The sequence below is a fragment of the Temnothorax longispinosus genome, chromosome 5, assembly GCF_030848805.1.
Source record: "Temnothorax longispinosus isolate EJ_2023e chromosome 5, Tlon_JGU_v1, whole genome shotgun sequence".
Taxonomy (NCBI): domain Eukaryota; kingdom Metazoa; phylum Arthropoda; class Insecta; order Hymenoptera; family Formicidae; genus Temnothorax; species Temnothorax longispinosus.
This window is the reverse complement of record NC_092362.1, coordinates 16,433,567-16,447,128: the sequence shown is the minus strand read 5'-3', so window position 1 is coordinate 16,447,128 and position 13,562 is coordinate 16,433,567. Positions and strand designations below refer to the sequence as shown.

At 43.8% G+C, this 13,562-nt stretch overlaps 1 protein-coding gene, 1 long non-coding RNA gene and 5 other non-coding genes across 7 annotated transcripts in view; 6 read left to right on the top strand and 1 right to left on the bottom strand.

Moving 5' to 3' along the window:
- Positions 1–1,598: 1,598 nt before the first annotated feature.
- Positions 1,599–13,562, top strand: part of LOC139813966 (uncharacterized) — a 77,386-nt gene continuing 65,422 nt past the window's right edge. The window contains exons 1-2 of the long non-coding RNA XR_011732302.1: positions 1,599–2,931; positions 3,375–3,415. This is a non-coding gene — a long non-coding RNA (uncharacterized lncRNA). The remainder of the gene's footprint in view (positions 2,932–3,374; positions 3,416–13,562) is intronic.
- On the top strand, positions 3,678–3,759 carry Trnal-aag (transfer RNA leucine (anticodon AAG)). The gene has a single exon. It is a non-coding gene; the product is annotated as a tRNA-Leu (tRNA).
- On the top strand, positions 9,396–9,467 carry Trnaw-cca (transfer RNA tryptophan (anticodon CCA)). The gene has a single exon. It is a non-coding gene; the product is annotated as a tRNA-Trp (tRNA).
- Trnas-aga (transfer RNA serine (anticodon AGA)) lies at positions 9,780–9,861 on the top strand. The gene has a single exon. It is a non-coding gene; the product is annotated as a tRNA-Ser (tRNA).
- LOC139813962 (uncharacterized) lies at positions 9,837–13,039 on the bottom strand. Its single transcript, XM_071779871.1, has 4 exons — positions 13,019–13,039; positions 12,267–12,534; positions 11,620–11,876; positions 9,837–11,441 (listed from the first exon to the last, which is right to left on the bottom strand). Exons 1-4 carry the CDS (start codon positions 13,022–13,024, stop codon positions 11,301–11,303), a joined length of 672 nt encoding a protein of 223 aa, XP_071635972.1. The 5' UTR covers positions 13,025–13,039; the 3' UTR covers positions 9,837–11,300.
- Positions 10,190–10,261, top strand: Trnad-guc (transfer RNA aspartic acid (anticodon GUC)). The gene has a single exon. It is a non-coding gene; the product is annotated as a tRNA-Asp (tRNA).
- Positions 10,846–10,919, top strand: Trnat-agu (transfer RNA threonine (anticodon AGU)). The gene has a single exon. It is a non-coding gene; the product is annotated as a tRNA-Thr (tRNA).

Genomic DNA, 13,562 nt, shown 5'->3' with positions numbered 1-13,562 from the left:
ATGTCGTCCAGTCGATGACGCGATTGAAATTATACGGCGACGTCTCGTTTTCTAATAATATAATAATTTATTATATTTATCATTCATATTATTATTATCATCTCATTTTTTTGCGTTTTACCGGAATTTGAACTCCTCGTTACGAGCCGGAGCTATATACAATCTTGAAATTTAGATTTTGATGTCACGGACGAAAGACTTTTGATCTCGTCTCGGTTGGCATCCTCTCGCATTTCGAAACACACGTTCTGGCGTCTACGTGAGCGAGCACTGTTTTCCTTCTTATTCATTCTTCTGTTCCCTGCTTCCCGCTTCCCGTCCTTTGTCGTCTTCTGACCGAGTACCCCTTCGCGTTTCATGAGAGAATCTGCACACAGTAACAATATCCTACTTAAAAACCTATAAAAGAAAGGCTCGTCTTTTCCGCGCCGTCTTTTATTCCTCTATCTAGAAATACAAAATATCTGTTCTCTATCGCGTTCCCCTCCGCTCGCAGCCGTTCTGCGATCGTGACGTGACTAACGAGATCAAGGACGAGATGTGTTTCAGCCAATGATGTGGCCGCGGCTTCGCGGAATTTATAATCTATACGGATACCGAAAGGTATATCGCATTCGATAAATTGACTTGTCATTACATTTCTCCGGATAATCGGTCTCACTTTTTTCAACCGTTGACCCTCGCGACTCTCGCGTCGTGTCGCGCGGCTTCGCAATGAAGTTGCCGTCGTTTTCTTTCGGAACACCGATATAAAGGATATACGAACGCACCCGCTAAATCGAGTGACGCGCGACGTATTTAATTAGCGAGTACAGTTTCTATTAAGGCCATTGTGCACGTAACAAAGTTTTAGTTTTAATCGTATAAGACCGTAAGAAAATAGACCACGCACACTCGATTATTCTTCAAGCGCGAGGAGAATAATCGACTGTTACTACGTTTACGCGAGCGTTACTTCTGTAGTAACTTACTATAATTTCTTCGCGTAAGGAATTTTCCTTCGCTTAAACGGGATTTTGTAGTAACTTACGATAATTTACTCCGCGTAAACGAGTGAATTATCTCGTAAGTGAATTATCACATCTTATGATTATTCAATCCGTATACGATTAATCAATTCCTGGACCTAATGATTCGTAGCTTTATCGAGCACCGATGTCAGAATGGGGCTAATAATTAAACACGTCGCAGCATTACTCGATTTCGGGTGCGCTCATATTTTTTGTCCGTATTTTGAAAACGACGGTAAATTCATTTCCACCGCGCGACACGCAAGTTGACGGTTGAGAGAAGCGAGTCCGATCATCGGAAAGAATCGAAAGTCAATGTTATCGAATGCGATATACTTCGGTATTCCGCGAAGCACATATGCATTAAATGAACATTCGATATATCACAGTTTTCCGTGATTTGAATCGCCGCCGCGGCGCGGGCGCGGTACCCACGGCTCGCGGCGACCTGATTGGTGGGGACGGAGTGGGGGTAGAGGAACCAGCGTAACTAGATACGTCGAACGCGCACCGTGCCTAGTCACTCTGCTCTCACTACGCAGGTGGCCGCTGCTCCCGCGACCCCATTATTGCTCTCGGATCGTAGCACGGAGTAATACGTATCGCCGGGTCCGACGGTTGAGATTACGAAGAACTGTGATATACGTGATATATGTGACATACATGATACATGTGATCTACGTGATATATGTGACATCGACAGGGATATCGATGTGTTCATTTAATACACGTGCTTCGCGGAATTTGTACGGATGCCGAGGTATATCCGCATTGCCGAGGTAATATTGACTTGCCGATGCATTTCTTCGGATAATCGGTCTCGCTTTTACTCAATCGTCAACTTGACTCGCCTCTCGCGTCGTGTCGCGCGGCTTTCGGAGTGAAGTTGCCGTCGTTTTCGGATCTCCGACATAAAGGACATACGAACGCACCCTAAATCGAGTGACGCCGCGACGTGCGATTAGCGATCGATACGTGCAGTCGCTATTAACGTCGTACATACGTTTATTTAATTGTGTTTCGATTTTGGTATCTGGCGATCATAGAGGAGACACAGTGTTAATAAATCGTTGATTTAATTGCAGTTAACCAAAATCGCCTCACAAGCAGCGGCAAGTGGAGGGTCCTCGCGACGCGACGGTTGCTCCGGTTGCGAGAGTGGCGAGTGCAGTTGATCACGCGATTTACGAAATTCTCTCCGCCATCTTAACGTCTACGTGCGGGACGTCATAGGTCGACGGCCGGACGTCGAGCGGATCGTACAGCCTCGTTTGTAGCTTCTACTCCGCCGTAATTCTTCCGTCGCCATCGGCCATGTAATTAAGTACGCGCCGCGTCGCGAGATAATACCGGGAGTGCCGTGCAAAGTGTATCGCGCGATCATAAGCGACGATATTTTCGCGCGTACGTGAACGTCGCGAGTAAGTGCGCCGACGGTTGGCCGAATCGATCCTATAGCTGGGATCGGGTGCCATTTCATTGTGGAAAAAAGAAATGTTCCGACAACGGAGGATAACCGCAGAGAGGAGGAGGGGCCCTGGAAGGCATCGAGTGTAACGTCCCTCGCGACGGTTGATCCAGGCGAGTGAAGTTGGCCGCGCGATTTACGCGATTCCCTCCGCCATCTCAGCGTCTACCTGCACGGGACATTATGGGTGACGACGGGCGTCGAGCGGATCGCGTAGCTTCGTTCGCAGCTTCTCCGCTGTAATTCTTTCGTCGCCGTGTAATCAGTTACGCGCCGCGTCGCGAGATTTTAACCGGGAGTGCCGTGTAAAGTGTCGCGCGATCATAAACAATGATATTTTCGTGTGTGAACGTCGCGAGTGAGTGCTCCAATGGAGATGCAACAACAGAGCAGGAGCGAGGGAGAGGAGGAGGAGGCCTGGGAGGCATCGGGCGACAGCGGAGCAACCGTGAGGTAATTATTTGTTTATTATTTTACTGTCCCGTGGCGGATTCCGCCACTTTTTCAAGCGCGACGTAATTCGCCCCCCCCCTCCTCAGTATATGATACTTATTTATTCGTACAATATATACCGTTCGAGATTTTTCGCCGGAGTTCGATCTCTGGTATATAAGCGAGAAAAGATTATTACGTCGCAAATGTCGCATCTGTTTTATTCGCGCGGTAATATTACTTGCACGATTTTTCGTGAAATAATTAAGCGAGCGAGTTAATACAGAAATACGCAGCCGCGATCGTTTTTTGCATTAGCATTAAAATCGATCGAATTTTAAAATCGGGCATCTGTTAAAATAACGTTTTAAAAATTTAACGGGCGCGATAATTATTTACTTAAAGTATTGATTATCTCTCTTGGACGCAGCTTTAATTAATATAAAAATATTTCTATGTTACAGATCAACGTAGGGTTACAACTCCGCTGTTGCGCGTCGACTGGGTGAGTAATTTTTTTATTTCAATGTCGAGGCAATGGATTTAAAAAAATTATAGGATTTATTTATTCCAACAATTGTTAAAGAAAAAATTAAAACATTAAATAATAAGAATATAAAAATATATACTACAAATGAACTAATGTCATAATCTATTGCCTCGAAATGGATGGGCTCCATTCCGAAAAGGTCCATAATACGTGCGCAGCTTCGTCCGGAATGTTCCTACTAGAGAACAGCCGAAAAATAGATCGATCTGTCGTCGAAGGTAGCGTGGCCGAGCGGTCTAAGGCGCTGGTTTAAGGCACCAGTCTCTTCGGAGGCGTGGGTTCGAATCCCACCGCTGCCATTTTTTTTTTACCCTCCCGTCCGCGCGCGCGGACGACACGCCGCGGCCGCGACGTAGCCGCGCGACCTCGCGCTCGCGGCGACCGCGCGGCGCGCGATTAACGAGACGCAATGGTAGCGTCTCCTTCGAAGGTCCAATGGGTTGCGTCGGCACGCGGCGCCGTGGTTCACACCTATCAGGCGTACATGCACGGCAAGTAGGATAACGTTCCGATCGCTCTGTGCGCGCGACATCTGCGGAAGGGACGGGCCACCTTAACGAGCTCGACTCGTCGAACGGGCAGAGAGCTGTCCACCGCGGAACAATCGATCCTCGCGTGATTATTATTAGCTGAAAATTTACGTAGGCGTAGTATAATAGCGAATTCGGGCGCTTGCACTAGCGCACACTGAGTCACTGAGTGCGCACTGAGGCTTGTTCTTAGTTAATTCTTATATTTACAGATCATCTTAAATACTTCTTGAAATACTTCTTAGCCAGTAAAATAATTTGTACAGGCATCTATACAGATTGTTTTATTGGCTAAAAAGTTTTTAAACGTGTATTTAAGCGATCTTAAATATAAGAATTATATCTTAAATATAAGATTATAAACAACCCTTAGTGCGCACTCAGTATGCAATAGTGCAAGCGCCTGAATTCGCTATAAATTAGATTTGTTTATCTCCTTCTGGAAATAGTAAATTTTTCTACAAACTTCATCTCGGCGTGCATCTCGGAGAGTATAAGAAATTCACTATAAGAAATTACATGCCGTTGCCAGACGAAAATTAAATTAAATCTGTTGATAAAACAAAATGTTTGCAAGTAGATTCATATAAATAGGCAAATCGATTAAGGTTTCGATCGATGGTTTTAATTTCCATCATTTTTTATCCCTTTCGTTGGTATATATAGCGACGCTTGTTTTTCCATGTAACGTTGATATATTACTTGCGATCCGGGAGTAGGAGAACTCCTTCGAAAGGAGAACAAGACGGAATTCCAAAGCGCGAGATACGTACGGAGCAAAGGAACGTATGCTCCTTACGGAAGCTCGTTTCGCGGAGTCCCCCATATATGCTCTTGCGAGCAGATGGGATCCTGTTGATGTTGTTGTCGTCGGGGGCTCGCCATTCCTGCCCGTTTCGGTTAAAAGGGATCGTTATTGAACGCTTATGAAACGGCGAAGGGGAAAACGGAACGCGCGGCGGCCGATATATAGTAATAATAATAATAACGGCAGAGAAAAAAGGAGAACGGAAGTGTGCTCCGAGGCCACGTGGTATCCTGATACGGGTTTCATTCAAAAGATGCTACCACGGACCACGCCCAATTAACACGTTCCTTGCAGCTCGAGAGAGACCGTCGATATACGTCGTAAATCGACGTCGAGCGAGGTCTTTCATATATAAGTACATATACTATTTATCACAATGCAAGTTTCAATTAATTGAAATATAGTTCCATGCGCGTGTAAGTCTGTTATATAAAATATTGTCGATAAATAAACTAACAAGAGAGAATACACAAAGCAATGTATTCTTACAATTAGGATGTAACAAGTATACCGTAACGCATGAACTTGCGCACATGTCGAGGTATACCTCGATATTCGGCGCGCATGTTTCCCGTATAAATATTCACGCACTATGTTAGCTACTCGAGAACATCATTCCTATTATTATCGTATTGTTGAAACATGCTTATTTAATGTTATATTATTAATTATTATTTATTCATTAAAGAATTAAACATTGATACGTCAAGCTACGAAATATATCACCTACGAAATATATTTTCACGGTTGCCAAAAATCGTCGAGCTTCGTAGTAACTGTAGTCGAGAATTTAATTCCGTCGTAGACGAGGAAAGGTCACGTTTAGAGGTCTGCTCGTCTCCGCGTCAGACGCTCGCGGGCGCGCGACGAGAGATGAATTATCGTTCCCCCGACGTTCGCGTGTAGTAGATATAGTCACCCGGCGGAGAAGCGCGTTGTCTCGGATGATGACGATCCCCCGGCATCGCATACACATCTACGCGCCTACGTGTTCTTTGACCGCAATGAAGCGCGGTGCGTGCTCACATCCCGCACGTAGGCCGTGCGTTATCAGGGCAGCATGAACGGCGGCTTTTCTCCTCTCTCGTACAGTTGAGCGTCATTCGCGCGGGTTGTCTCATTTGGCCCCTCCTCGCACCAGAAGAGCACGCGGAGCGAGGAAGTCGTCCGGGCGCCCGCGTTCTTGTATTACCTATGGTACCCACTTTCGTCCGAAATGACTTCCGCTCGGCGGGAATTGCGTAGCAGTGTAGTCGAGAACGATCATGTGACAACGGGTTATCAGACACACATATATACATATATGTATGTCAATTATACATACATATTTGTATATGTGTATAACATATAGATACATATAATTGATTTCTTTATTATTATATTTTAAATTAACATTTAATTCTCTTGGTCTTCAGCATAGTGTCAATAATAACAGACTCTGGTTTTTTGTTATCACAACGAGAAGAATTCTCAGAGTTGATTAAGATTTTATTTCAATATGATTTCTGAATCAATATTTCTTTTTAACAAATAGAAATTAACAAATAACAAGGAGAAGAAAAATTACTTTACACGTTTTTATGGAATATAATATATTAATAATATAAATATAGAGAATAAATGTGTACACATATATAAAGTATCGTCAACTTAATTATCTATGTAATATATTTCAATGGATTATAATCGACAGATCGAACGAAATTTCTCACAAAGAAATTCTTTTTAAAAGATACGGATGTTCTTTTTCTACTCGCTCGTTGCATAATCTCTATTATCTATTCAGTCGTGTCATTGCTGCCTATCTTACGCAATGCGTCGCCACGCGCCGCGTCGTAATATCAAAACGACAAGCCGCTCCCCTCGAAACGGCGACGAAGCAGCCGGCGGCATTCGATCAAGTATCCGATACGCGCGAGGCCAAACGACCCGCTGGCCTACCGTCTCGGTTGCCCCCGCTCGTCCTCCACACGCTAATTTACACGCGGCTCACGAGGGTAATCTGCAGTCAACGGGCAGAATGGACATAATCAACAATTTAACCGAGCGACGAGCAGGAACGCAGGAGCAGCAAGTAGGAGAGTGGCCACGCGGCGGCCGCGTTGTGCCTCGTGCCTGCGCCTCCTGGCCGCTCCTGTTCGCCGTGGATCGGAAAGACACAATTTTGAGGAAGAGCGCGCGGGCCTCTAAGCATCGTCGCGGCGCAGCCATACCCCATTGGTCCACGGCGATCTCTTTCCACCGCTTATTGGTTCAATGACTCCGGCGTGGACGGAAATTTCGGCAGGGCTACCGGGCCCGGCGAGCCGCCGCGCCGGCACGGCGCGAATCCCGCCGGGCCGCGCCCGCCCGCGCCGGAGATTCGCACGCGGCGACGCGCGGCCACGATCGACGCGTGGCCATCCTGTGCATGCCTCGCGGGAGTCGGCGGACCGTCGTCCGCGGGGACAGTGACATCGTTTTTCCCCAAAATCGGCATTAATAACGCGCGATTCCCCGCCGCCGCCGCCACCACCGCCGCTGCCACCGCCGTCGCTGCCGTCACCGCCACTGTTGCCGACTAGGACGATGTACGCGGATGCCCCGACCTCGGCCGCGGGTTTCCACGGTATTGCTCGGACTTCGTGTCTACGTCGAACTGTGCGATACGCGCCGCGCGTACCCTCGCAACCACGGGAACGGCTCCCAAACGGATCGAACGTTATTACGTTTTCCCCTAAAATTAAAGTCGCTACGCGCAGGAGTGGGGACCACTACTTGCAACGAGGCGGTGTGTATGTATGTATACAGGGTGACTCACGCGACACATTGGAGTAGGCGATGACGTCTCGTTGACGTTCGCGACTGGCAACGACGCGGCAGAAAATTCAAGTTACGTGAATTATGAATAAGATAAATTGATATTGATCATCATACTCGATACTTAATGCAATAAGTTCGTCGTGAAATAAAGTTTGAAAATTTTATCGTGTAAAGTTCTGATATATTAAAGTTCTTAGACAAAGCGCTTAAATGGAGAGCTTTACATAGGTCGCATCTTTGTTTCGATTATCATGCAAATAAGAAAACAATAATAATTGTTCAGTGTGCCATATTCTTAGTTCATTTTATTGCTAGAATTATTTTATTGTACAATATTCTAGGCATCTTGCTTTATTATAAACACGCGTTATTTGTTGGAACTTAAACACACGAAAACACATTATAAGTTATAAATTCCATTATAATGAATGTAATAAAATTATATATTGCATCCATTACATACCGTACTGAATAGATACAAGGGAATACGCACATTATACAATTCTATACTTGCATGCCGTACAAACATACCTGTCGTGAACACAGTTATGCCGATCTCTGTCGCGCACTCTCGTTACGTCCTCCGGTGCTCCGGGGAATCAATCGCGCGCGATTCCGCGATACACCCAGTACATAATCTCCGTGCGTGCACACGTACATGCATACGTACATAGGTCGGCGTTGTTGACACCAGCGCTTCTATCGGCGGCGTCACAAGATTACGGACGGCCGCATGCGTTCCTGTTGAAAAAATTCCTCACGGGCGAAAGTCAAGGTATGACGGAACATCGCCGGCGAGTCGGCCGGCTCGGCCGATAGAGACGGGAATCGGCTCCTCGCGCCACGTGCTCCCCTGGCAGCAGGAGGGGCTCGGCGAGACAACCCGCGCGAAACTCTGTTCAACGTAGGGAGAACGAAGCGCGTCGTACAAGCTCCTACCACCGCGTAGCGTCCGGATAACGCGGTGCTCGCATGCGGGATGTGAGCACGCACCACGTGCTCGTCACCGGGCCGGGCCAGGCCCAGGCCGGGCGCGTTGGGATGACGACGATCGCCGATCGGCCGCGCCGCGCCGATTCCTCGCATCGCGCCTTGTCGCGCCTCGCCGCGCTTCAACGAGCCGCCCTCGACTTCTCGCGGCGCGCACACACACACACACACACACACACATACGCGAGCGTTTCTCGCGTTGAATTGATTTATCATGGTACTTGGTAGCGCACGTCGACCGTATCGATCGCCCGTTACTCGTGTCGGACCAGCGTCAAGCGGCTCCGGTCGTGGCACCGTGATCCTAAGCTCGTTTCGCACGCGGATCACCACAGGGTGCAATCTCGAATTCGCTGATCGAATGGCCAAACGTGGAACATGAATGCCAGCTTTGAAGTACATTGCACGTATAATCGCAGATATGTTTAGGAAATATATTAGGCGCACAAGTATTATTTATCTTGTATTTTCCTGTAGATATAAATATCCTGCATATTATCAAAGAAAGATAAAATAATTTAAATAATTTATTATAAATAATGTAACAAAGAAATCGCTACAGATGGGGTCGTTTCTCAACGGAGCCCATGATATATCGGATCTCGAATGCGAGAACCATATTCGACCACCTGCTGTTTATTTAAAAACTTTAATACGTCAGGAGTTTGCAAGAATTGCAAGAGCCACGTTTATTGTTATTCGATATAAAGTTTGTGGGGTGTAAAAAATGAGATTATCTATACGCTTGATCTGTCGAGATATACGATACGAATGTATTTCTTACTCAGAAGCGAATTATCGCAAGGACCCCGTGGCGCAACGGTAGCGCGTCTGACTCCAGATCAGAAGGTTACGTGTTCAAATCATGTCGGGGTCAATCGTATAATTTTTTTCGTCGCCTTCTACGTGTTTTCACACGGTTACCATTTTTGTTGCCTGTTGTTGCAATGACGCTGTTCGATATGACACATAGCGCATCTTCACTTCCATATTCACAAATATCGGATTGGATAATGTTAAATTTTTTTTTAATCTGAAAATATAATTAATGTCGAGTCAATTACTGTACATAAATATTACACACATACACACACACGTATATAATAATTATTATTATAATAAAAATTTTATTAGCGCGTGAGTTGAAATATTTGTAAGGTGTCTGAATTCCAGCAGGTAAATACTCGTAGCAGTCGTGGCCGAGTGGTTAAGGCGTCTGACTAGAAATCAGATTCCCTCTGGGAGCGTAGGTTCGAGTCCTACCGACTGCGTTAAATAGTGGATATTAATTTTTGTTACTGGATATATTCTCTTTTTTTTTGTAGCGCAGAAACCGATAGCCGAGTTGTTGTTCTATTTTTTTTCGCGTTATGCCTCATAACTACTATATAGCGCGGAGTAACGTCATTCGATTATTATCGGCTGTAACATCCGTAATTATCGCAGTAAATTGTGGTAACGTAATTGAATCAAGATTAAAAATTATTTCCTAAACGTTTTCTGCAATCGTGTAGAACTTTGAAATGTATACTTATTATTATTATATAGATAATTAGTGTAATTTTATATGTTGCGTATTTTGAGAACGAACTTAAAAATTCCTCGATAGTATAGTGGTTAGTATCCCCGCCTGTCACGCGGGAGACCGGGGTTCGATTCCCCGTCGGGGAGATTTCTTTTTTTTTTTATTCTAATGTGCAAATAATGTGCATTTAAAGACATAAATTTTGCTCAATTTAGGTAATTAGATTTACATCGATATATATATCTCAAAATTGGACTTACTTCGTGCATGTCTATATGTCTTTTATCCAGCATCAGAAGATGCAGTAGAAAGGAAGGGAAGGAAGGGTCTTGTGTTAATATTTTACATCCAGCATAAGAATGATATTTTAAATATGAGTAAATAGAGAAGAAAACAAGAGATAACAAACAATATTATTTTTAAACTTCAAATCCAGATTACGCGCGTTTTCTTCTTATGTAAAATCTTCATCATTAATCTAACATCTAACACTTTATTTACAATCGCAATTCTCCTTGTATCTTCTTTTTAACATCTTTCATCGCCTTTGTACGTATGTATTTAATAATCAAAATGATACAGTTAGTAATAGGCAATTTGTAGGATTCGAGCCACGTTAATACACGTTATCATTAACGATATACCATAATACAAAGATAATCGACACAATTGTAAAGCTGAATGGTAAAGTGAGTCCTTATGGAATTAATATGGCGGAAAAGAACCCGTAGGCGCCGTGGCTTAGTTGGTTAAAGCGCCTGTCTAGTAAACAGGAGATCGGGGGTTCGAATCCCCCCGGGGCCTTGTGCAATTAATTTTTTTTCATTCCGAGCTGACAGTACGCGCATACTTTTGTATAAGCAATTATACGAATAATGTGCGCCCTGAGGAATGCCATATCATTTATTAAGAGTTTATAAGAGAATTAGCTTATTGGGTGAGATGTCTCCAAATTTTTTTATATGAATTGATTAGTTTTATTTATACAAAATAGCTGTAATTACAACTGTTAAATATTATGTTTAATTAATATACAAAATATTCGAATACATGTAGAGGCCAACTTATCTACGATATCTTACATAATAAATAAATATAAGTGCACGTATTCTGCATTAAGTACGTTTTAAAAATTACACAAATAAAAAATTTTTATTATAACAACAAGTGCCGTAATATTCAGATTCAGAAGTCGAACTTGTATCCATTCCCAGAGACCTTTACGCGCGCGACCGACGGGGCGGATGAATAAGCGATACCCAGCAAATTCTGCGATTGTTGTTCCCTTTGTTGTTCCTGCTGCAATCGAGTTTGCTCGTCAGGCACCTGCGCACAGTTACTATTAACAAAGACCACATTAATAGTCACGCGGCCACACGAGAATTATCTCCTATTAGATAATTCGACGACACGTTGATGAAATACGATGCGATACGCGAATTTCGGCAAAAATATCATGAATGCATCCGCATTTTCATTTTTGTTTCTGCATGATAAAACCTACCTGTTCCGATGGAATTGTGTGCAGCTGTCCTTGCTGAGCTTGCGTCAATTGTGCCAGACGAAGGGCGAGCAGTTGCCCCAATTGCGATTGATAAATCGCGCCGCCCGGCTGATACGCGTTCAAGTACGCTTGCTGCGGCTGCTGCAATTGTTGCGCGTACGTTAGCGCGGGATCTACGGTTTGACCCTGATACGCCAACGGGCCAGGCGCAAAATTTGGAAGGACCCCGCTCGCAGCAGGACCGAGTGTGTAATATCCTGTATAATGATTAAAACAGCTCAGTCGCGAGTCTCATCGTCAACTCGTCATAAGATTAAATAGAATTGAGGTCGTTGTTCCGTGAGTTCTGCGATTCGAGCACAAGTTCGAAACGTAAAGATTATATAATTAACACACGTTTTACACTTGTTTCATAATTAGTGCCTACTTAATTACATAGTATTATCATTTAATTAAAAACAAATCCTGATCATATATGAATACCTTAAATAATATAATATGGTACTTCCTTTGTTAAGCATCGAGAGAAAATCAAAAGAAAAAATATTTATCTTCTCAACTTACTTTTTTATTAAGAAATAATGTCGGGGTAGACGCGAATTATGAAACATCCGGTGTGAAACAAGGCTTTGAATACTCGCACGAACCTAGGCCAGGATTTCTTTGGGCGAGAGCGTGGGCGATACTCGGATGAACTTTTTGCACTAGCTGAGGGTTGCCGATGCTAGCGGCAAACGATTGATGGGAGCTCGGTCCAGCGAACGCGAACGACGTTTGCGTTAGTCCTGGTCGGACGAAGCTGAAAGAGGTGTGCTGCTCCGGGCTGCCTATCAAATTCGTTGGCTTCACACCGACTTGGACCGGTGGCTCGGCCGTAACGAGATAACACATCGCACCTAGGACAACCGCGTGCTTCTGCAAGTCGCAATTTGATTCCGAGATCAGTCGAGCAACCGAGATACTTGATTAGCGTAATGTAATTAGTCACAAAATTCTGAACGATGGTATCTATCTTATCAGACATCTTTTTTATTAAAAAAAGAACACATTTCTCGAAGATACGTCGATAGTTATAATAATAATTTAATTATTATTACTATAATTTAATAACAATAATATTTAAAAATAATAATTATAAAAAATAATTCTATATATTCCTGTTAAAATAATGGTATGTTCTACAATTGTTCTCGTTGATTCTAATTGATTCTAAAAAACAATAGCGCTTAACAAGGTGTTAAATTAATAATCCGTGTAAGTATTAATTCTCAGAAATTTATTATTATTCTTTTCTTCTCAGAGAGTAGAGCACGTTCTCAAACTTTGATCCTTTAGAAATATCCTGTTTGAAAAATGAGACACTAAAAGTGTATAAGTGTTCTGTACGCAATTCACTCACCAACATCTTGAAAAATCGTCCGGTCTATCTTGCAACGTATAATAAAGAGGCACGGTATTATCGCTGGCAAAATCACGACGGTATTACAGCGCGACGAAACCCCGTGGGGAGCTATATACCACGGAAACGGCTGGTGCGAAACGTGAGTCGCATCCGATCGACATCGTTTCAGCAAGACACTTTCTCCGGGACATAAAATGTCGAACAAATCCGTGAATCGCAATCAGACAATGACGTAATAGTTTCCTCAAAATATGACAGACGAAATGGAATGACAAGGTTCACGTAAACGAGAATCGTTATCCATTTTTAATAACAGTAGAGGAAAACAGGAATTTTTAGAATTGCAACCGCGAGCAAAATAATTTCTTCCGAGATCAAGTTCGCTGATAACGGAGAAAGTCACTTTCGAAATGCTTAATACGACAATAGCGTGACCGTACGTTGAGTATTAATTGCGATGAGGTGGTCGATAGAATTTCAAGTATCTAATCGATGGCGGTATTGTTTCTGTTGCAGCGAATACTTTTACTGTGGATATAGG

Excerpts from the sequence above, each read along its gene's own strand:
- LOC139813962 (XM_071779871.1), bottom strand. Across the intron at positions 11,877-12,266 it reads CCAAAGAAATCCTGGCCTAG|GATATTACACACTCGGTCCT; the intron begins GTTCGTGCGAGT and ends ATCATTATACAG. Across the intron at positions 11,442-11,619 it reads ACACAATTCCATCGGAACAG|GTGCCTGACGAGCAAACTCG; the intron begins GTAGGTTTTATC and ends AACTGTGCGCAG.